The following is a 23,935-nucleotide window of genomic DNA, read 5'->3' as shown; positions in this document are numbered from 1 at the left end:
GCCACGACGAACCAACGGCTCGTCCAATCGGACGTGGCTGTGCGACGGGGCCCGGAGTGGGGAACATGTGGACAAACTCTCTTTGTTCTTCATTTTTAACAAAACACACAGGTTTTACTGGAGTGCACGACGTGCACTGATTTATACCTGTTCGTTTGTAGGTGTGCACGATGTGTAGTGACTTAAACATGACCGCCTGTTGCTGTCTATGTCATACCGTTACATCGGAGTGCATGGTTATACCGGCTGAATATCGTGCATATATTATTATTTTTTATTATGGTGTTTTATAATGATATCGTGTGTTATTATATTATCGTATCGTCACCATATAACATAACCACATCTGTGCACATTTTGCCTTCGAGAGCGTCACACTGATTTCTCTCTTAAGAGAAGTGAACATTGTAGCGGGCTGCAGTTGGTGTGATTCTAAACTCGAGACTGTACTTTTGTAGGTGTTGTAGCAACATGAACACCAGGTCCTTTTTTTAATCCCAGAATTTCTGCTGGACTCACTGAACTTGGGTCATCCGGTTCGCCAAGCCCCGCCCACGTTGATACGTCGCCATACGTCAGAGTTCCATAAAGCCATTTTATGGGGATTAACAGCTTTGGTTTGGAGGGAAAACCATTCAGCTTTCACCCCGGAATCGTTATTCTCCACTGTGGTAGCTTTCAATTACGAGTCCTGGCAGACTGTAGGCTTCGCATTTCTCATTGCAAACACTGCAATGCAATTATCAGTGTGTTTTGGGGTTAATTATTGAAGATCCAGTTGAAAAATGCAAAGAGATGGTTAATCAGGGCTGGATGTCCTGAGATCATTTAGATCATCTGAGTGCAACAAGTCAATACTGCTGGAGTCCATTGCTTTTATTAATGCCCACTAAAGTAGTGCTCAGAAGTAGTCTTAAGTGCTGATAGTCCATCAAATAAAATGAAAACACATGTTTTCCTCACAAGCACAGGGTATGTTTTTGCCTGGATGACCAGTTTTTTAACCACCGTGACTTTTATATCCACCAGGATCAGCTCAGACCATCTAAAACCAGCACCTTGCCCAGAGTATCAAGATGCAGATCTTAATTACATGTGTGGCATTTGGATGGCACAGCTTAAAACTTGTATTCTCACCACTCTCATTGTGATTGATGCGTTCCAAAATCCAAAGCCCAAATTGCAGCAGAAATCACGAGATAGTTTTAAAAGCTATTTCATGGCTTTAGTTATTTCTTTTAAAAGTGTGTGAAATGACAAGAATAGGAAGAACTTAAACATTTAAGCTAAAACTAGAACAATTACTCAAAACAGCTGACCCACCCTTTCAGCCCTGCAGAGAATGTAAGCCAGACTAAACCATGTGTGAGAACACGAGCGAGATCGAATTCCAGTATTTGTTAGCAATGTTAGCCTAGCATCTCTCATTCAGAACTAAAGAAGCAAACATCAGATACCAAAATGTTTTGGCTGATCAACTGCATCACGGGCAATTGACAAATCAGGTTTATCTGATTTTTTGGGAAGCTTTTGATAGAGACCAGCCCATCTCCACCTGATTGTTATATTCCAAACCAGAGCTGTACCTAGAGCAATGTGTGGCTTGGATTGGCACGCCATCATACTCAATGCATGGAAGACAAACGTCTAGACTCTTCTCTGTCCTGGAGCCCAGGTGGTGATACGAATATCCGCTATGCAAACAGCCAAGTCCCTCACTGACCTGAAGCTGCATCACTAGTACTTTTGTTTGGTGTATTTGGTGTGGTGCAACAGATAACTCCACTACCTGCTACTGAGCTACCACACCATGTTGGAGACTGGGGTTCGATTCCCGGTTTAGGTAGCTATGCTGCGCTAATAAGAGTCCTTGGGCAAGACTCCTAACACTACATTGGCCCTCCTCTGTAATACGAGTAACCATGTAAGTTGCTCTGGATAAGAGCGTCAGCTAAATGCCATTAATGTAAATGTAATGTAAATGTTAGTTGAGCTGGAAAAGAGTGTTTGCAAATGCTATGAAGGTAATTTGAATACAACAACTAGGATTTTCTATTCTGTTTCAAGAACAGGGAAATGCATTAAAATCTTGTGTGATAACTGAGAATATGCAACCGATGCTTCTGTTTTAGCTGAAATGGTTATTACTAGAAAACTTCAACAGGACACTGGCCACTGTAACCATCAGTTCACCTGTTGTAAACATTCACCTGCAGTTCTATCTAGTGGGAGATTTTCCAGTTTAAGGTCTAAAAAGACATTTTTGAGGATGTATCTTGAAGGTAGGAGGACGTTTTTTAGGATAACTACAAATGCTTGGCATTTAAGGGTGGGGATTCCACTCACTGGCCACTTTATTGGAAACCCTTAGCTTGGTTCTCCACTCACTGGCCACTTTATATTTACATTTATGGAAATTACCTGATGCTCTTGTCCGGAGCAAATGTTGCATTAGGAGTCTTGCCTGAGGACTCAGAGTCTTGGTGTAGCATAGAGACCTGGGGAACTGAACCCTAGTGTCCTACAAGAAGGGTAATTATTGTTGTTACAATGTTGTAGCCCTCTACACTAAACCAACATTTACCACCTCCTCTTTCTCTTCCCTCTAATGGGTACTGGCCACCTACTTTGTACTTTTACTCTCTGGCCACATTATGGTTAACACCTACTTAGTACAAGTATATTAGACACAGCATAGTCACTGCTAGGTTTATAGTGAGTCCACCACTCAAAAATATACCACCAAGCAGCTCTGTGGACAGAAACTGACCATTGATGAAGGACTAGAGGATGACTTAGTTCAACTGTGCATCAACAGATGGGCTACCGTCTGTAGGGGAGTGTAGTGGCCATGCACATGCCAACACATCATGACAAAATGAAAACATTTTGTTTGTGCTCAGAACTTGAGTATCAAGATGCAGATCTTAGTTATATTTGTGGCATTTGGATGGCGCGCTCACCCAGAGTGACTTATTTGATGTGCCCTGCTGAAAAATCCAGCTTAAAACTGGCTTTTGCTGGTAAATGTAGAAGTTAGGAAGTAGAAGTTGTAGAAGAATGTAAAAGTTAGTCTATCTTAAAACTTTCTCTCATTGTGGGAAATGCATTCCAAAATCCAGCCAAAATTACCTCAGAAATCACAAGATAGTTTGTAAAGCCAGTCCACAGCTTAGTCTCCTTTTTAAAATGTGTGAAATGACAAAAATAGGCCCAATTTAAACAGAAAATTCAAGTTTTAAGTTAATGTGAAGTTGTGTGCATAAGAACAACATTAAGCCATCCATCAAATTGTCATGTCTTTGCATGAGCTAGAACAGGGCTGTTCAATCCTGGTCCTGGAGATCTTGCCACCCTGCAGAGTTGAGCTCCACCCTGAATCGAACACACCTGATCCAGACAATGAAGGCCTTCAGGAGCAACTGAACATTAGAGTCAGCTGTGTTGGATCGGAACTCTTCAGTGTGGTAGATCTCCAGGTCCAGGATTAAGCAGTTCTATGCTAGAACATTACTCCCCTACACACAACAGCGCCTCAGTCAATGCAGTCAGATTGAGATTGTGACGGAGTGACTGATTTGATTGAGTGTTACAAATTAGCCTAGCATCACATGTTGTGAAGTAATGCTCCAATCAGATACCAAACATGCCTTGGTGATCGACTTCATCTGGGGTCAGTGATCAGTGACTTAAATTATACCTTCAGGCTATAAATAAAAGACGCATGTTAGTGTGAATGGATGGGATAGAATAGATGAGCAATAAGGAAAAGGATCAGCGTGACTCACCCTAACATCATTTTTGAATTAGCTATGGAGGATGTAACAATTATATACATTGTTCAATATGGTAAAATAAGGGGTATCTGCATATGTGCCCAGAGTTCATGTTAATGTGACAATGTTTGCACCATGAGCACAGTTTACATGTAAGCACAACAGTACACATCTTGAGCTTCAGTATGTTGTTAAATTTTGAGGTCAATATTATATTCAATTTGATATTTAACTAACAAATCCCCCACCATGGACCTGGGTACAGCCTTTGATCATTGTCATAAGCCAGACTTCCATTCAGACATCACAGATTTTCAGTGATCTAAAGTGAGTGAGTAAAACAACTTGCAATTTAAGCTCAAGTTTAAGTGTTTTTCAGAACTATATGACTACAAGGATAGATTATAACATGAGAGAGAGAACAGCAATCATTTCCCATTTATATATTTTTTTATTTAAAAAGATTTTGAAAAGAAACCTAATAAACAGTGCGTGCTTTGGAATGGAAAAGAAGGATTCTGCTTCCAGGAACAATGGTTACAACAAAATTTATCCAGACTTCCACAGTCTGCTTATCAGCCACTCCAGATTACTTCCTGTATCTGAACGGGTTAAAGTTCATGATTTCTCCAAAAACCTCTAGAGTTCATCTTTTGTTTGTGATAATTTCGTGGCATGTTCCTCAATGAATTTGCTAAAGCTCTCAACATTCCTTTCACCGCCTTCAAATTTGATGGGATTCTGCTTATTGTTGCTAGGAGCAAAGTATATAGTCGGGAATCCCTCGACTTTGTAGCTGTCGTGGGGCACATCATTGGCAGTAGCGTCCATTTTGGCAATCACAAGGTTCTTCTCATTCTTGTATTTCTTTCCAAGAGCGAGGTAATCAGGCTCCAGTTTCTTACAGTGACCGCACCACGGTGCATAGAATTCAATGAGAACATCCTTCTTTGTATCCAGGACGATATCATCAAACGTTTTGCCGACGACCACCTTTACAGGTCCCTTGTTCTTGGGAATAGGCTGCGACTTGACAATAGGCTTCAGTTTGCCTGTTTGAAAGGACACAAAATACCTGGTGTCAGTAATAACATTTGGAAGGCTCTTAGCGGAGTTCCATTGTGTGAATCGTAGAGTGAATCCTAGCTTACCAATATGCAGTGACAGAGCTATAATAGATAAACGACTAGATATTTTACCATGTATACTTTAGTTAGTGCTGCATAATGTATTGCTTATTACTTGGTGATACCAGCTTCTGCTCAAGGCTGTATAGCACAAACCAATCGAAACTTATTTTACAGTAGTGTAAGCATCCTGACCAATCACAGAGTTTGAGAGTATTTTAATGACGAAGAATCACAACCAATCACAAGCACTGTGTTGGGCACAGAATTTTACTTTTCTGGGGGGCTACAGGTTTCTTATTACCATGTTGAATAACATGGTAGGTAGAAAGTCACTATGGCTATCGTGTCACACTACTTACAATCTGTACTGCATATTGTAATGTAGCAACATAAATGCAATACTGTTATTGTCCATTCTGTGTAACCCAACATTCCATAGATATTTACAGCTTGAAGCATAGCAGTGAAGCAGCTGGATCAACGAATAAAGCTACTGCTCACCTTTCTTGAAGGCCACAACAAATTCCCGAAGCACTTCTGAATCAAATTCCTCCGGTTCCATTGCGTACTTCTTTCCTCCTTCTCCAAGAATGCCAACATTCACCTCTTCCCCACTCTCACTAAGGCCAAGGCTCTTCAGCTCATCAGCGTAGTCCTCCTCATCCGCAATAGCAAAAGTGTATTCAGGGAAGTCCTTTGCCACCTCTAGAACTTTGCCTCTCCAAAACTGAGTGGCTGTGCACAAAATAAATAAATAAATAAACCCTCAGTTTCAAAAATTCAGTTTCTCACCAGTAGAGGACACTGTAGATAAGCAAAACATGCCAACTAAATACAGTGCAAGCTGGATAGCATTTTACACATTGCAATTTTTTTTGTGTTAATCACTGGTCAGATTTTTACAAAAGAAACATTTCATGATCCTTACCAGCTCTGTAGTCAAAACTGAAGTCTACTCCATAATACACAACCACCAGCGGCCGTTTTGTGTATCTCTTTGCATCATTGCTCTGTTTCCTGTGTCCAACCAATGGCAGGGTGTGTTTCTTGAAGAAATCTTGAAGTTCTGAGGCAGATGTAGAATCCTGAGGGAAAATAAAGTCAGACACCGCAAGAAAAGTTTGTGTTTTCTGTACTAAATGACATTGAAACACTTACTTTAATTGTGAAAGAGTACGATGAGGACTCATATTTTGACTTGAACTTCTCAGGCTGGAGCATGACCACCTGCCCAGATGAGGCCTTGAGGAATTTGGCTATTTCACTGCTAAAAGTGTGCCGGAACTTGTAGTCATCTCTCAGGCTGTTACCTGAACAAGACAAGTTACAAAACAATAAAAACTCTAAATCAAGTCATTGTTGTGCATGTAAATAGATTGTTTTACAAAAATTGATATTTTGTAAAACAAACTTAATTGAACAGAAAGTAGACTTACAAGCCTCCTGATAGATCTCATAGACAGCATCCTCTTCAGCGGAGAACACCCCAACTATCACTGCATCGTCGCCATCTTTCAACAATTCCTGAATTTGTTTCAGTGCCTGGACTTGTTTGGATGGAGCACCAGCTTGTTCGCTCATGTAATCAACAATACCTAGACAAAAACATTTCACAGGCAGCTTTAATATGAAAATTATTTAAAGCAATTGTCTTGCCCAGTCAACCATGTTGTGGTCCTTCTTGCTCAAAATATACCTGATCACCCTAGACAAGCTAAGAGATTAATGTAGCTTATGAGTCATGGAAGCTTATACTCCACCGATTAGCATCATGCTAACTGCAGGCCTAAAATCAAACACACGGCGTAATCTCTAAAATAACTTGCTTATATGGTTTCTGTGATTGCAGGACTCACATATCTACAAACATGGGTTAAATGACAATCTGATGCAACTAATGGTTATTTAGACAACCCTTAGACACCAAACAGGTGTCTGCTGATCACCTACATTTGGAGTAGGAAGGAAAACTGTAAAACATTGATTTTAGAATCTCAACAAGCAGACATACCAAATTTCTCTCGTGGGCCATTGTACTCGAAGACCTTTCCCTTTCTGAAGAGTTTGAGCGTTGGGTATCCAGTCACATCGAAACGTGATGCAAGGTCACTCTCGACAGTTGCATCAACTTTAGCCAGTGGTATAGGAGGAGTGCGGTTGCTGAGCTCCTTTGCAGCCTTCTCATACTCTGGAGCCAGTCGTTTACAATGACCACACCTGTTTTTTTAACACAGGACAAATGCACTAGATATACAGAGTGCCCCAAGAATCACTTAAATATCTTACATTACAAGTGTTGTAATCTGCATATCAATATCATTTTTAGCCTGAATAGTTCATTTTATGCTATTAACATTTTAAATTGACATTTAATTCAATTATGCTTTCATCCAACTCCGGAGTAATTGACAGCTGGCCACTGACCAAACATTTACAGGCAAAAGTAATTTCTTTATTTTGTATCACAAATATCTCATCTAGAACATCATCCTGTAAAGACCCAGTTTCACAGAAAGGGATTAAGCATAGTCCTAGACTACATTGCCCTTTCAATAAAGAAGCCCAATTAATAATCCAGTGTAGTCCACGATTAATCCTAAATCCTGTAAGGGAAAACTAAGAAAATGAAAAAAGTACCAACCAGGGTGCGTAGAATTCCACCAAAATGATGTCAGCTTTATTGACCACATCGTCAAAGTTGTCCTTTGTTAGTACCAGGGTTGCCTCTGGAGGAGGTTTCCAATCTGGTTTGGCAACTTCTTGAACTCGCTCAACAATTGCTGCAAGAATAAAGTTAGTAATTTTCAGTACTGGTAATACAGTTGTGAAACTGAAACTAGTAACTACACTTTCAAGCTCCATGCACTTAAATACCACGCTGTATCAAACACATTCAGTGCTCAGTAGGGCTGTAACTACCAAGGATCAGTATTGAGGAATATCTGATTTTTATGGAAAACAAACAACCAACCAAAAAACAAAAACAAACAAACAAACAAAAAACCTCAAACTAGCCTTTAAAGTAGGTAAAGTGTACAATATTGTAGATGCCATCAGCAACTTAACACTCACCATGTTTCAATAAAACAGTGTAGGTTACTGTTTCATTCCGGTTAGTTTAGCACAGTGTGTGGAATATTGAATAACAATGACTGTACACTTTGTCATTGTACTTTGATAGCATTTTCGAGCAGTACAAGTACTATATTTCTATATACTGTGATATGAATCATATTACATCAAAATGTAATAAAAAAAATAAAAAAAAGTTCATTCATTCATTTTTACAAGTTAAATGAATCAGGAGAACGGCTCACCTTTTTCTGTTCTATCTCCATCATATTCCACCGGCTCTCCCTTTTTCAAAATTTTAATGGTGGGATATCCGGACACTTCAAATCGACTAGCCACAACGGTAGCTTTAGTAGCATCCACTTTCGCCACAGGGATCGGTGGATCGCTTTCCTTGAGCACCTGAGCAATTTTCTCATACTCTGGAGCAAACTGCTTGCAGTGGCCACACCTGGAGGGGTACAGGAAGTACTGTTTGCACAGTGAAGCACTTCAAACAGGCATGATAGGATCTCTCTATTCGCAATTTACCATGGTGCATAGAACTCCACCAGCACAGTGTCTTTGCCTTCCATGAAAGTGTCAAAGTTGGAATCAGTTAGAACCAGCACTCCGTTTTCCTCTTTGACTTCGGTGCTGTCATCATCATCGTCGTCGTCATCATCAACATCATCATCTCCCTCCTCTTGACCAACCTCATCTGCTGAAATTTACATGTGAAACTTTAAGACGGTTAAGCCTACACAAAAACAGTTCACCCTATATTAAAACGATGGACAGCTAGGAATATAAATCTATAGTCTATTTTAATCTAAAAGTTGTTTTTTTTTATAATAAATATATATATATAATATAATATATATATATATATATATATATATATATATATATATAAATATAATATATATATATATAAATATAATATATATATATATAAATATAATATATATATATATATATATAAATAAAATATATATAATATAATATATATATATATAAATATATAAAATATTAATAACAAAATATTATTATTATATTTTATTTTTTTTAATAACAATACAAAAATAGCTAATAAAGCACTACATACATAAAAAATACATTTTAATATTACTTTTGAAGGGCTCAGCTTCATAAACTTCTCCAAGTATGAACATTGATCTGCAATGAGCTCATGCTTTAGCATTAGCATTTTCCATGTACCCAAACAACTCCCATATTTCACTCTGAAATACATGCTACCACTCTGGCCAAGGCAGAGATCTTTAACAGCTATATTCAGGTTCAGAAGTTCATGCATGTTATACATCCATCAACCGATCTAACTCGTGCAATCAGCGAGGCTGAACTTGGCTACTTATCAGAATTTCCAGGTCCACCTTAAAACAGTACAGCAGTCCCACACGGGCGCATGTGCGTCGCCTGCACGCGCGCTGAGCGATTTAAGGTGGACCGGAGAATTCGAACAAGGAGTCAAGTTCAGGTTCACGTTCAGACAGGCTTTAATCTGCACCGTTTACGGCCTAGATAACCATCTAACGCCATTCTTACCCTCCTCCTCACACCGACTGAGCGACATGAAGTGTGCTACCCCAAGCAACACGATTAGCAGCAGCGTGATCTTCTTCATCGTCTCAGTTCTCCACCGGCGTCCTCTGTGCCCTCCTCCTTTTCCTGATCCACACCAGCGGCCTGCACCTCTCGACGTGCTCTTTTATTGGTTTCCGAGCCTCGCACTGTTCCAGCTCACTCCTGCATTAAGGCAGAGGTAAGCGTGCAGCTGGGCGATATCAATCTGTGTGATGCTGCAGCTCTGAACTGTCTGCAGGTATTGACTTTACTCCAGCCGCTCCTTCGCTCCTCGGCCTCAACTTGTCTGACTTGCCACGCGCTGATTGGCTGCCAGGCCACCTAGACCACCTATCACACGCCGCCACTCAAGTCCGTACGTTCGGGGCTGCTATTGGTTGAGAGAAACCTTTAACGCCGAGATACTTTTTGTCTGTCAAGGAATATGTGGGTTTTGTTTTCAGCACTGATTTACTGATAACATACAGCCATAACATTAAAACCACTGATCAGTGAACTGAAGGGAATAACACTGATGATCTGCTTACAGTGGCACCCTTAAAGTGGGTGGGATGTACTGGACAGCAAGTGAACAGTCCTGTTCTTCAGTTCCTGAAGTTGATGTGTTGGAATCTGTGCCACTTAGACAAGGGCTAAACTGTGATAGACTGGGCTAGATGACTGGGTCAGAGCATCTTCAAAACGTCAAAAAGTCTTGTGGTTCAGGGAATATTAAAAGTGGCCCAAGGTCAAGGACGCTCTGGGCTCAATTGTTTGTAGCCGTGGAGGCCCCACCTCGCATCAGGACCTCGAAAGGAGGAGCTGTGTCCAGATACCTCAGGACACCCTTAGAGTCCATGTCTAGACAGGTTAGAGCTGTTTTGACCTCTGAACACTCCGAGGCTTATTATACACTCATGTGTATTACCCAGTAACTACAGCGGCTTCTGTGCAAACTGGTGGAGCTATTTTTTGGTAATAGAAGTTTGTGAGAACATTATTGGCTCGTCTGTGGGCCATAGGCTGTTTAAGGGGTTAATGTTGTGGCTGTTAGGTGTGAAATGAACATCAGTGGTGGACAAAGTACATGATTCATTTTTCTGCTGGAATTTAAGTACAAAAGTTCTTGTTTTGAAGTGTACTTAAGTATCAGAACTAAAAGTACTGTGACTTTCTTATGTTGTGTTATTTTGACCAGTATGGCTACAGATGTGAAAACTAAGTTTATTAAAAAAAATGATCTTAATCTAAAACACAAAACATCTACATTTCTACATTTTTTAAATGTAACTATTCGGAGACTCATTTTAAAGGACCCCTGACACAATGTTATGGTATGATAATAAATTCAGTAAAGCTTGTCTGAAGTGGGCCTGGCTAGTTACAGTTGCTAAGCTAGCTACAGCAGGATAATCAATATTTGGAAGCAGTTTTCTCCCACATCAGATTAAAGAGTAACGACACAGTTGTACCAAAGTAGCGGAGTGAAAAGTAGGATATTTGGGGCTAACATGTAGTGGAAAAGCCCTAATATAGTACAGAGTCTAGAAAAAATATACTTAAGTCTGGTAATGAAATATATGTACTTTGTTACTTGTATTTGTAGTTTTAGTTTAATGTTTCTCCTTAGATAAAGGTTGTAGGTACAGGGGTAGTACACTGAGATGCTGGAGCTGCCGCTTGCACGCGATCACTCAGGTTTGTGGACAGTGGAGCAGATGGACACCAGTGGTTCAGGGTGCTCCTGTGTCTGTGTTACCTTCTGGCTCTCTCCTTTTAATTAGGCTGTTATAGTCAGACCTGCCGAAGTCGTCAGACACACTCTGATACTGCTCAACATTCTCTGCTCTCTGCTCTACCTGCCTGATGACCATATTAAAATCTACATTTTCTCTTAACTTTCTGCCACTACTAATATTACCACCATTAACTATCATTACTTTTATTACTCTTACCATCACTACTGTGATTATATTAAGTTATACTACACCATGATTATTATGATTATCATCTTATGATATTATGATTATGTGGCACACCTGAGCAGTGGAACAGTCTCATGCGGTGGTTTGGTGACCTTCATCAATAATGTTGAAATAGTTCTGACCAGAGGAGGATGGGTCCCCTTTGTGAGTCTTGGTTCCTCCAAGGTTTCTTCCTCCAGCTCTGAGGCAGTTTCCCTTGTCACTGTTGCCTTTGGCTTACTCACTGGGAGTCTTAGAATTTTCTTTATCTTGTCTTCTTATATTGTTGATTTTTCTGTAAATCTGCTGCTGTCACAATGGGATAAAAGTGACGTTCTTAACAGGTGCATTTCTGAAGAAGAAACTTAAATACACTTCCAAGTGAATAGAAATAAATAAAATAAAAATAGTGCCCTATAGTATCCCCCAAACCATGCCCTCATGGGCAGGCTTTCCCAAAGTAAGCATTGTGACAACAGTCTAGGGGTGAATTTACCTCTCAAACCCTGTTCAGAAACAAAACACATTGTACTGCTGCTAACAAATCATTTCTGTGTTTTGCAAAGGTCCGATAACTTAGGCTAATATCTAGCTAGCCTTTTTCAGTGTATCCTGCTGGTTAGATTAAATTAATCTGTTAGGTTAACTGTATTTAATCATTAAAAACAAAGTAAACTGTTGTTATTGCTGGCAACATTCCCACTGTTAACCATCTACCACTTTTACATTGTCAGTTTTGGCCAAATATTTTATTTGATTTGTATTTATTGGATCATATTTGATACATCAGGAATGTGTTACAAACTAAAACATATTAACCCAAAAAATAGTTTAACCCCCTATACACTGGCCTTTAAAATCTTACTAAAGTTACTTCAAACCTCGAAATCTGTATGTATTTTTCTAGTGAATGCAGAATATGTTAGTCCTTATATTATTAATATATAACTGACATCCTACTGTGGTGTGTGAGGAGACAAGTTGTCCTTGGAGTTGTAAAGATTGAATTTAGCCTAATAATCATCAGGGATGAAGACTAGATTATCATATGTGACGCTTCATAGCTTCTGAACGTGCTGGTTGGCTGCATGTGCCCCTGTTCTTCAAACAGATTCAAAATTCATGCTACATGGATTGCATATATATAGTATAGTATATTATATATATATATATATATATATATATAGTGTTTATATGGAGGTGAATAATACATATCACTTGATTATTCCCACACTGGCATGACAGAACATTCCCTCAGCAGCACTGACCTGGAATATTTACCATTTGTTCTTCACAATAAGTCTCTGTTTTTTCTACAGCCAATTCATTCATACACAACTGTCCGCGGGGCTTTGTGTGAGATGATGGACTGGTTATATTGCCATGAGAAGACTTTAAAACTGGAGTTAGATCTGTTTGTGTGCTCTGGGCTTTAGAACAGACAGTTTTAATATTGTTCTCCCAGGCCGAACTAAAGTGTTGTGCTCTGTTCGAGCTCAGTGTGTCACTGCATTCGATTTGAACGCTGATCGTTTGAGCGCTACTTAGAAAGGTTTGTGAGTCCTTTGACTTCTTCACATGTGAGGATGTGATGTTTGTGTGGATCTTCTGGCCCATGGAAATGGGTCCGTCATAGATTGTTTCTCTGCTTCCTCCATCAGGCTGAAGAGTTTTCCACTCCGGCAGTGACCTTGTAATGAAATAAGTACATGTTTACAGAGCTGATATTTACTTTGGAATAAATGTTGATAGCACCTCAACAGAGGTTCAATTTGAATCTGAGGAGAGTTTTACCTGAGACTGCTTTCCCTACGTTCTTTATGTGTGTATGAAGAAACACTGAACACACAAGAGTGCTCATTCACTCCCATAATGTTCTCCAACTTAACAACCTATAAAGAACAAACAACTGTGATACACAAACTGTTACTAACTTATTTCATATTGCTGGCATATAAAAAGGTAGAGTCAGTGCTTGTTTTAGGTTGGGATTAGAGTAAGGGTTAGGTTTAGAGTGAGGGTTAAAGATTAGTGTTAAAGTGAGTGTTAGATTTAGGGTTAAAGATTAGTGTTAAAGTGAGTGTTAGTCTTAGTTTAGAATTAGAGTTAGAGTTTAGAGTCCTAGGTTAGTGTTAAAGTGAGTGTTTAGTCTTAGTTTAGAATTAGAGTTAAAGTTTAGAGTCTTATGTTAGTGTTAAAGTGAGTGTTATTCTTAGTTTAGAATTAGAGTTAGAGTTTAGAGTCTAGAGTTTAGAGTTTAGAGTCCTAGGTTAGTGTTAAAGTGAGTGTTTAGTCTTAGTTTAGAATTAGAGTTAGAGTTTAGAGTCTAGAGTTTAGAGTTTAGAATCCTAGGTTAGTGTTAAAGTGAGTGTTTAGTCTTAGTTTAGAATTAGAGTTAGAGTTTAGAGTCTTAGGTTAGTGGTAAAGTGAGTGTTTAGTCTTAGGTTGGGAGGTGAGTGTTAGGTGAGTGTTAGGATTAGTTTAGGTTTAGAGTAAATGTTTAGGCTAAGAGTGAGTGTTTAGGTGTTACGTTAGAGTAAGAGTGAGTGTTAGGCTTAGGTTAGGGTTAGAATGAGTGTTAGGTTTACTGCTGAATCTTACGATTAATGTTAAAGTGAATATTACGCTTAGGTTAGGATTACAATAAGTGTTGGGTTTAGGGTTAAAGGTTAATGTTAAAATGAGTGTCAGTCTTATGTTAGTATTAGAGTGAGTGTAATGTTTAGGTTTTAGGTTTGAATATTAAAGTTAGTGTTAAGGTAAGTGCTAGGCTTTAGACTTTGAATGGGGGTTAACATCAATGTGAGCATCAACTCTTCTACAGTGCCCCCTCCAAATATAGTGTTCCCAGCAGTCCTGTGAAGGATTATTGAGCTACTTTACAAAGTAATAATGTAATAAACGTAACTCCAGAATCACAGTGTTCTAAATGATATACTGGAAATAAAGTATAAATGTTTAAAGGTCAGAATAGTCACCTCTGGACTGTAGCTGTGTGCAGAACTGTGCCATCTTTGATTCTCATGGTTTTCTTGATCATCAGGGGCGTTGCTATCGGAAATCACATCGAGCCGCAACAAAAGCTCATCAACAAGATCCTCAAACTCCTCAAGGTACAAATTCTGTGCAGGGAAGGGAATTTAGTATGTCTTCAGTAATGCCTTCTACACAATCTTCACTGCAGCTTATTAACATATTGAGTAGCATCAACAAAATGATCTATATTTATATATAGATATATATTATATACAATCCATATCCATATAGAAATCTAAATATAATCATACAAGTACATGATTTCCTTTATTTCAGTATATCTTTAATGTAAAAGTTTGCCTTTATTTAATACATAGCACGATAAATTAAATATTTTACTGGTACATGTTACTGTTGAGTTACGTTACTGTGTGGCCTACCAAAGTTATACAGTATTAAAAATACAGCTTCAATAAAACATTCCTTACGTTGCTGTTAGCATGGTTATGTGCCCACTTCTGCTGACCTTTACCAATGAACATCAAAGCCATGTCCCTGGTGTGAGTGATCAGGTCAGAGACAGATATGTGAGGTCTTCTTTTGGATTTTGCTGCTGTTTTCATAAAGGAGGTGAGTACACTGGTTACCTACCAAGATAGAAAAATAGTACTTATGAATGTTGCTTGGCTGAAAAATTTAGTATACATACATTTTTGAAAGAAACATATTTTATGTATATTTCGTATTATGTATTATCTGCTGACATATGACAATAGTTTTGAGGTGGGCAAAAATGATGAGTTAGCATCTTTATTGTGCTACATTATGTTACATCACAGTTTTCTGTGTGTATCGTACATGTTTATAAAGAGCGTACATGTGTTTTTTTGGCCAGTTTAAAGGTTTTATATACAAGGAAAATATCTTGCAGAATGGATCTTTTTTAAACCACCCCCACACCCCCCACAATTGGGGTATCTAGAAGTAATACATAGTAACAAAAAATAAGCCACATATGAAGACCCCTTTTAAAGTTTCAAAAATCTTCATTTAATGTAAATGTTCTATGCAAGCTACAGGTTTCCAAGACACAAAACTAAGCCATGGACTATTTGGGAGTTCTTCATTTGAAGAGGGGCAGTTAGAATGTCACACATACCATTGCTTTTAAAGCAAAACACACTGTGCACAACAAGGCTCCATAGGCACAGAGTGTCCATGATGCTGGTGTTTTCAGATCAAGTCCACAAAGGTATCTAAGCTTTCCCAGGCCAAAACAGTGAGAGGTAATCCAATACACGGATCTTGGTAAAGTACTGAAGACAGATGAATCTGAATAGAAGAGCAAGGTCCCCAAACAAGAGAAGGCAAATGAGAGGATCACACCAGCTATCTGAAACAACAGCAGGAAACCCAATGAGCCTGTAACATCATTACACACCAGCAGTAAATAAACACACAGTGAAGAGCTGATTAATCCTTATCTCAAATGTAGTCAGTGAGCTAGGACATGCTTAGTGTCTGAGATATTTGCTTCTTTAGTTTTACACTGGAGCAATGAAGATAATATTGCAAGTAATGGAATGGAAGATTATACCCCATTGATTAGCTAACAATTAGCTAATTAATGACACTAACTGCATCACCACACGCTGTCCTTAAAACACTGGAATGTTTTTCAGTGATCTCTAACACACTTGCTTATGTGGTTTCTGTAGATACACTGTTACGATACACTGCTGAAATATGATTGATAAAAAATACTTGAGTAAAAGTATAAAGCATATATGCTTTACATTATAGTTTTTATAGTTATAGTTATTTATATTTGCTGATTTTATATAATTTTACACCATCTTAATTAATTGAAACATCGAGTGTAGACTTTCAGCTTCAATTCAAGGGGTTCAACAGTAGTATTGCATGAACTGTTTAGGAATTACAGACATTTTTACACAGTCCCTGGACAACTAGATTCATTCCGTGGTGATGAAAAACCCCTTCATTAAATCTAGTCAAATCACTGATAACTCTTAAGAACAAAAAGGCCAGACTAGACTAACAGGAAATATAAAAAAATGAGCAAATACAACAGAACAGTAGTATTTCTACTTTTCTACTTTGTTTAACCCTGTCCATAAATACCAGTGGCCAAAGCAGGTTGGTGAAGATCTGTGCTACTGCAGATACCGCAGCAGTCATCGCTTCATTCATGTTGAGCACAAAGCAACCTTTCATCAGGAGAAGGAACACAATAACGCCATGAAGCGAGCGAGAGACCTTTGAAAGACACAAATACATCTCAGACACCCCAAAGTTTGACTTAAATAACTCAATATATACAATTAGTGTTATTCTTTTCTTCTGCATAAGGGATAGACATGCTTAATCTACTGTTCATTACTCATTTAAATTACCTGCTCCCAAGAGAATACAGAACTAACGTCAACAAATTTCTTAAAATCCACCCTCTGCAGGTGTTCAACCACGTCTGTTCTGAGCGTGAAGTGGTGCAGGGTACAGAAGAAGCTTAAAATACTGATCAGAAGTGTCATCACCTGCAAGAAAAAAAAAATTTGGACAGATTCAGTATGCAGTTAGCTGCTACAATAGTTGAGAGCCAATGTGTGTGAGCTCACCTCTAGCCAGTTCCGCAAGTTTGTCCAGTAGAGCCATCCTCTCTGAGCGAGAACACACATTTGAAAGGATAACTGAAGCAGAGTGAGGAGTAGGAAGAGAAGCTGGGAGAAGAAGTGGTTCAATAAATGAAGAAACCAGTGTCACTAAAAATATATAATATATAAATAAAATATTCTACATGAAAATAAGTATTCCCAAAACATTGCCAGTGGGATGACAAACTAACCTTGTTAGAAGGATGTAATGTATAATTCCCATATTAATAAAATTATCATTTAATAATCAGCATTTCTAACTTAATGTTGCTATATCGGAAGAGTTTTATTCTTAAACACATCAGGATAATATTAATTAATTGCAATACAAACCAAAATTACAACATTATTATTATCCAACATATTGCCTTTATTATTATTATTATTATTATTATTACTACACGTTTTTTTCTTTTTTAATAAACGTGCAAACGTCACCCCCCTGCAACAGTGATTAAAAATAAATGTTTAATGAATTTTAAAATCAAAGGTTTTTTTTTTTAAACAGATCATTTCAATGCATTGTGCTGACTTTTACATATAGTGATTTTCCCAGGGCCTTTAACCACACTGTCTTGTAATATAGCAATTTATAATTAGCTCAGTTATTAATTCAGTACTCAAATTATGTTATCCTTTAATGTTTATGCAACAAGCCATTGTTTCAGATAAGAAATAACACATACTCACTGTTAGCTCTAGTATCTAATCTAACCTTTTTATAAATGAAAGCTGCTACCACCAGCCTCAACACTGCTATAACTATCAAACATCATGTGATACGGTAGATAAGATAAGAAGCAGGCTTTGTTTCCTACCTCTGCAGCCATAAGCCAGTAATCAAGGGCAGTGTCCGAGTCATAAAGTCTTGCGGAGTGTACGAAGACTGAAGGCTGAAAGGCTGCAGAGAGTGTCTGCTCTCCCAGCACACTGACTGTGGTGAAGAGGTTATAGGATGGGCTGTAAATGGTGAACTGGATCATAATGGCTTTGATTTTTGTGTCCATCCAGCCTGCAGCCCTCAGCTTCTGAAGTGTGCAGGATGCTGCAGATCTGCAGGGTAGGGACATAAAAACACTAAAAACATGAAGATCAGGACAACCACAGACACTCATGTGGAACTGTGACTGGCCAGGATGCTTAAAATACATCATTTTTGCATGGAAACCCTTTTTTTTAATTACATTTTATTTAATAATAGAAGATAATAGTGAATTTATCATCATCAGAAAGGAAGGTTTCCTAATTATGGGGCCAAAATTATGCTATGATTTTAGGGTATTGCTACATATTGTTCCTTAGAAGCTTACATTATAGCAAAGCTTATATGAACATTAGTCCACATTATGGTGCAAACACAATGTAAAAATGCTAAAACAAGAAGCATTGCAGTAAGTGTAAATATTTAAATATTTAACAAAAAAGGACAACAGTAATTGAACACACGATGTATAACATGGACTGATAAGTCAAACCTGTTTTTTCCCACATGGACGTGAGCTCCTGATCCTTCGTTACATCCCAATTGCCCACGTAGTCTGTTGATAGTTCCTGAAAATCTAAACATCTGGGCAGACTGAAAGGGAATATATTAAATGTGATATTCTTTGCATCCTGGTGAAACACACTGCATTACTACAGTACATTTAATGCTTTCATATATTTTAGTTTTTTTTTGTTTTTTTGTTTTTAATAACAGTTCATTAAATTAAAAATTAGTGTGTAGAAAAGCAATACAGGTCTATTTGAAGCCTGAAGTGTTTCCAATGGAAGTGCTTTTAAATTTGCTCCGGAGAGCTAATTATACAGACACTGGTTAATGATGTACCTGACATGATGAGTTTAAATATCCCATCTTTGTAATGACTGGTTCTCCAATTAGAGAGAAAGCTCCTCTCAAAGACTTTGCCTGTTAATAGCATTAGAGCATCAGTGCAAATCAACTTCAACAGCCAATCAAATTTTAATTTCAATCAAAATTATAAACAGCTTACAATGACAGAGGTGCACTGAGCTAAAATCACATTCATTCAAAGCTTACATTGTTTTCCATCCCATTATAAGACATGTTCGATTGATAAAGTTTGTCTAGAAGAGTGTTTTCTGTCCAGTTCCACAAGGTGTCTGGTTTCTGAATGGAGTAAAGTTGTCTGTGCAAATCCCTGCAATTTTAACAAAGCATTATGAGCTTCTTTATCAGCACTGGTTTATGCAGTACATGGATTTGCTTGGAAAGTTGTTCCACTTACCGAGTAAAGGAAGTTCTGACCACTTGATTCAGATGAAGTGTATCATTAGATGATTTTCCATAAGCCAGAAAGCCAGCAGTGAACAAGATGATTATATATAAGATCATTTTTCTGAGGAAATAAGATCAAAATCTGGATTAGCCCATAGGCTCATTATTCAGTTATTTAAATATACAAAACTTAATCATAACTGCAAAATAAATACACCACTGTGTGAAAGACCCTTAAAGAAACATATCACATATAAATATATTAACTACATAGTATTTGGGTGATTCTGGGCTTAACAATATGTTGCACAATGATTTTGTAGTTGATATATTTGATGACATGTTCAGTATCCACAGTGAATTCATTACATATAATTCGCTTTTCACTACAAATGATTCATTTTTTTACTACATATTATTCAGTTTTTACTACAAATTATCCAGTATCTACTAAGAATTATTCAGTATCTATTAGGAATTATTTAGTTAAAACTGTGAATTATTCAGTTTTTGCTATGAATTATTTAGTATCAACTATGAATTATCAAGTATCTACTATGAAGTATCCAGTATCAACTGTGAATTATATTTAGTAACTACTAGGAATTATTTAGTATCTATTATGAATTATTCAGTCTGTACTATGAATTATTCAGTATCTACTGTGAATTATTTTGTATACTATTTTAAACTATTCAGTATCTACTATGAATTATTTAGTATATATACAACGATCTGCTATGAATTATATTATTTATGATGAAGAAAGATTGTCACCTTATTGCTTTATGAATGAGTGTCCTCCTCTTAATTCGTTTTTTCAAACATTTTCGCTCTTCCAAAGTTGGCGGGCGAGCAAGTCGGAGGTATCTCGCTCTTTGACGAGCCGCCAGCACCTGTCAGTCAAACACAACACTGAGTGAATTGAATACGTTATCATGTAACAAGCAAGAATAACAAAATGAACAAATTAGGATAAAATGGGTGCTTGTTGGTCCCTGAACATATGGAAATATTGCATAATATTACATTTGCAAAATATTACACTTGGAATCATATTGCATTTTAACCAGAAAAAACACAATAGGATAAAATGCAAATTACTTATTAAGAGTAATTATGACTTTAACGTGAGTAATATGGGTAAAATTGCATATCAATTCTATCTAGGTTTGTATTTAATTTTGTAGAAATATCTACATGACAAAATCACATTTGAAGCATCGTGTTGATGTACAAGGTGTTTACCTTCTCAAAATGTGTGTTGATCTCGGGCTGATGATGGAAGCAGGATGTGAAATGTGTGTTGAAACACTCTCCACTCTGCTGCTTACGTTTCAGCAGTTCAGTGACAAGCTCATCAACATTGGAGCTTTGGTAGGAATATCCTCGTTGTTTGCATTGCAGGGATGCACAAACCGCAGTGAAAAGAATCTGCATAAAGGAAATGAAACCTGTTTCACTGCACCATCACAGCTCATTTCTAAACACACTGAGGAAAGTGATCCTTTGAATTAAATTTAATCATAATTACAGTACACATACACACCATGAACATACAATACCGTTTTCACATGAATACAATCATACATCAACCTTACTACCAAACATAAGTTAACCATATTTGTGATGATTTCACTTTCACTTTATGCATGTAGAAATGATGTACACATTTGAATTGAAAATTGTCAGTGTATAATCCTCAGAATCTATACATACAAAAAAAAATGCTGACCTTGTTTTTGAGAAAACAGATGGCTTAGACAGTTATATAACAGCACAAAATGTGGCTGAAGACTTACTATTGCTGGATGCACCACAAATCCACAGAAGGCCAGTGAGAAAAATACTGACTGAATCCAGAGAAGACTTTTTGTAGAGTTGAACCTGTCATGGGAAGCATTGGCACTTTCATTAGACGCGATGTGAAGTTTTACCATCATTTCTTTGAAATATACCATAAATACCATTTCAAATCACTAGTATTAAGGACCTACTTTAAGCCCACAGTTCCAGTGATGATTATAAACATGACACTCAAACACAGCCAAAGAGCCCATGTCATATAGTAGCAGCACACTTGCAGACTGTTGCTCCTGCTGTGACTGCAAAACTGATGGTTCTGCAAGGAATTTTCGGCTGCAGAGATAGAGTAAAGAAACGATACCACATTAAAGACTCATTACTGTTAGACTGTAAACAGTACATGTACCACAGATTCATACCGGATTAAAATCACGCTACAATATTCACTGTCAGATTGTAATATCTACACACCCTGCAGATCCATGATGGATTAAAATCACAGATAAGTAATCATTTAAATAAAGAAACATTTGGAACTGCACTGAAACCTCATGCAGCTCCAATATGGCTTTAGTCTGCTATATGATAAATAACAGAACCTTCAGAGGAGCTTGACTGGAGATCAAACTGGCTGTGCTTGAAGTTTTGGTCTTGAAGTTTGTCTTTGTGCTCAGGGATGTTTTCTTCAATAACTTCAATACAAGAGGTAGAGTCAGCAGCCATCTGCTGCTTCGAGCTGTCTGTCAGTTTGTTGCAGGTCCCACACCCAGAATCACAGGTATCCTTCCAATCCTGGACACCTTGCTTTAAAACACGTTAACAATATTTAATTGCATGGTTAGTTTCTATAGCCAAGCAAAATCAGTGAAACGCTTATTAAAATTGTTTCAGCGTTAAACCATGTTTGAAAACTACTACCTGATAAACACCTGCCAACCATAGCCCAATGTTAACAAGCTGTTTTGCTTAACCAGAAGAATTGTTTTACTGTGATTACGAGTAATAAGTTATGTACTGAACATTCGAACAATCAATAATCCAGTTGAGGCCAGTTGAGGCTGTGTGCTGCAGTGATCTTACTCTGATCTAAGCCTAACCTTGGTAATGCACAAGCCTGTGGCGAATTGCTTTGTTTTGTCAGCTTACCTCACATTTCTTCATGTTCTGTGTCCAGGTTGAAGCTCTACTCCATGAAAGGTTTGACTCAGATGCTCTGCCTCTCAACAGAAGGGCATCATGATGTTCTGTGGAATAAATAATATTTATTATTAACCTTATCAAGCTATAATACTATTAGGTGTAGAGAAAATGTTCTTAACATGCTTAAATACCTTCCACAGAGTAGACATAAGGCAACCTGACCTTATACTGATCTCCTGAATGGCTGCCATTTTTGTTAGGCTATTAATAAAATCAAGAAAAAAGTACAATCACTGATCCGATAGGAACAAAATGACAAGGCATTCTTTTACATGCTAGTTGAGTCATATAGTATGACAGACGTTAACATATAGTTAGATGTTAACAGTAGGATCATTATTTAATTATTATTTCTAAAAACTCTAATTCATTAATTACCATTACTTATTCAGATGGTACTATGAATGATTAAGTATACATTATGAAGTATTATATGTTATTCAGCATCTACTATGAATTATTAATTAACTACTATGTCAATATTCACTATTAATCATTCAGCATCAATTATAAATGATTCAGTCTCTCACAATCACTGTGAATTATTTAGTAACTGCTATGGATTATTCAGTATCTACTATAAAGCACTAACTATTGAAATTAGATATTACTAATTACAGTTTTTAATAATTTCTATTTCTAATTATTATACCATTACGGGTAATTACTATGAACTCAGCATCCACAATGAAGCTTAAGTGTAAGTTCTGTAGTTGTAAGGAAGAGGACATAAAGTGTAAAGTCCCATATCGACTCTTTAAGTGTTTAAGGTTTTAATTCTGTAAGTGTATCTGATGTCTGATGAGGCTACTTTGAACTTCTAACCTTGCTGATGCGGAACATGTAGGAAATCAGACTCCCTACTGGCAGTAGTATTAAGGCATACAGCCCTGTTACCACAGAGACCAATGACGTACCAATCAGGCCCAACTCTGAGGAGTACTGACATCAGTACAAAAGAGAACAACACATCAGTGACACAACATGGTGAAACAGAATATTACATAAAACAGGTACATTAAACATACTATCTTTAAACTCATCATTCCTGTAAACTACAAGTCCTAAAGATTGTGAGGCAGCTATTTTTAGCATCAGCGAAGTTCTAATCTTTTTCTGCTAATATTTTAGTTTAGATATGAATTACAGTGTAAATAGGTTCATACTGGATCATAAATACTTCACAGTGGGTACTATGACATTGTAAAAACACACACACACACTGCAGATTCATACTAGATTAAAATCACTGCACAACGGATACTGTTAGACTTTTAAGACTACACCGACTGCAGATACATACTGAAAAAAATGCTTTACAGTCATTTCTATTTTTAATATATGGGTTAAATATATTAGTAATTGCACATATTTATCAGTTATGCTGAGAAATTCACCTGTTCTTCCTGCAGATATACAAGCAATGCGTTAGCACACATGTAAGCCTGTAGCAGCAGAAAACACACACTCAAGCGCTGAGTGTGTCCATGTGTGCTGTTAGATGGCCGACTGTAGACGGACAGCCATGGAT

The 23,935-nt window shown here is 37.5% G+C and overlaps 1 protein-coding gene across 2 annotated transcripts; it reads right to left on the bottom strand.

Annotated features, from left to right (window-relative positions):
* Nucleotides 1-4,215: 4,215 nt before the first annotated feature.
* On the bottom strand, nt 4,216-9,856 carry pdia4 (protein disulfide isomerase family A, member 4). 2 transcript variants are annotated; one of them, XM_072657443.1, is made up of 10 exons: nt 9,527-9,856; nt 8,510-8,681; nt 8,224-8,429; nt 7,548-7,686; nt 6,918-7,123; nt 6,343-6,501; nt 6,065-6,216; nt 5,835-5,991; nt 5,408-5,641; nt 4,216-4,828 (listed from the first exon to the last, which is right to left on the bottom strand). In XM_072657443.1, exons 1-10 carry the CDS (start codon nt 9,603-9,605, stop codon nt 4,416-4,418), a joined length of 1,917 nt encoding a protein of 638 aa, XP_072513544.1. In that variant the 5' UTR covers nt 9,606-9,856; the 3' UTR covers nt 4,216-4,415. The 2 variants fall into 2 exon arrangements, with proteins under 2 accessions (XP_072513544.1, XP_072513551.1); XM_072657450.1 differs by having other exon boundaries at nt 8,510-8,678.
* Nucleotides 9,857-23,935: the final 14,079 nt, after the last annotated feature.

Source organism: Salminus brasiliensis, chromosome 1 (genome assembly GCF_030463535.1).
Source record: "Salminus brasiliensis chromosome 1, fSalBra1.hap2, whole genome shotgun sequence".
Taxonomy (NCBI): Eukaryota; Metazoa; Chordata; class Actinopteri; order Characiformes; family Bryconidae; genus Salminus; species Salminus brasiliensis.
This window is presented reverse-complemented; position numbering and strand designations above follow the sequence as displayed.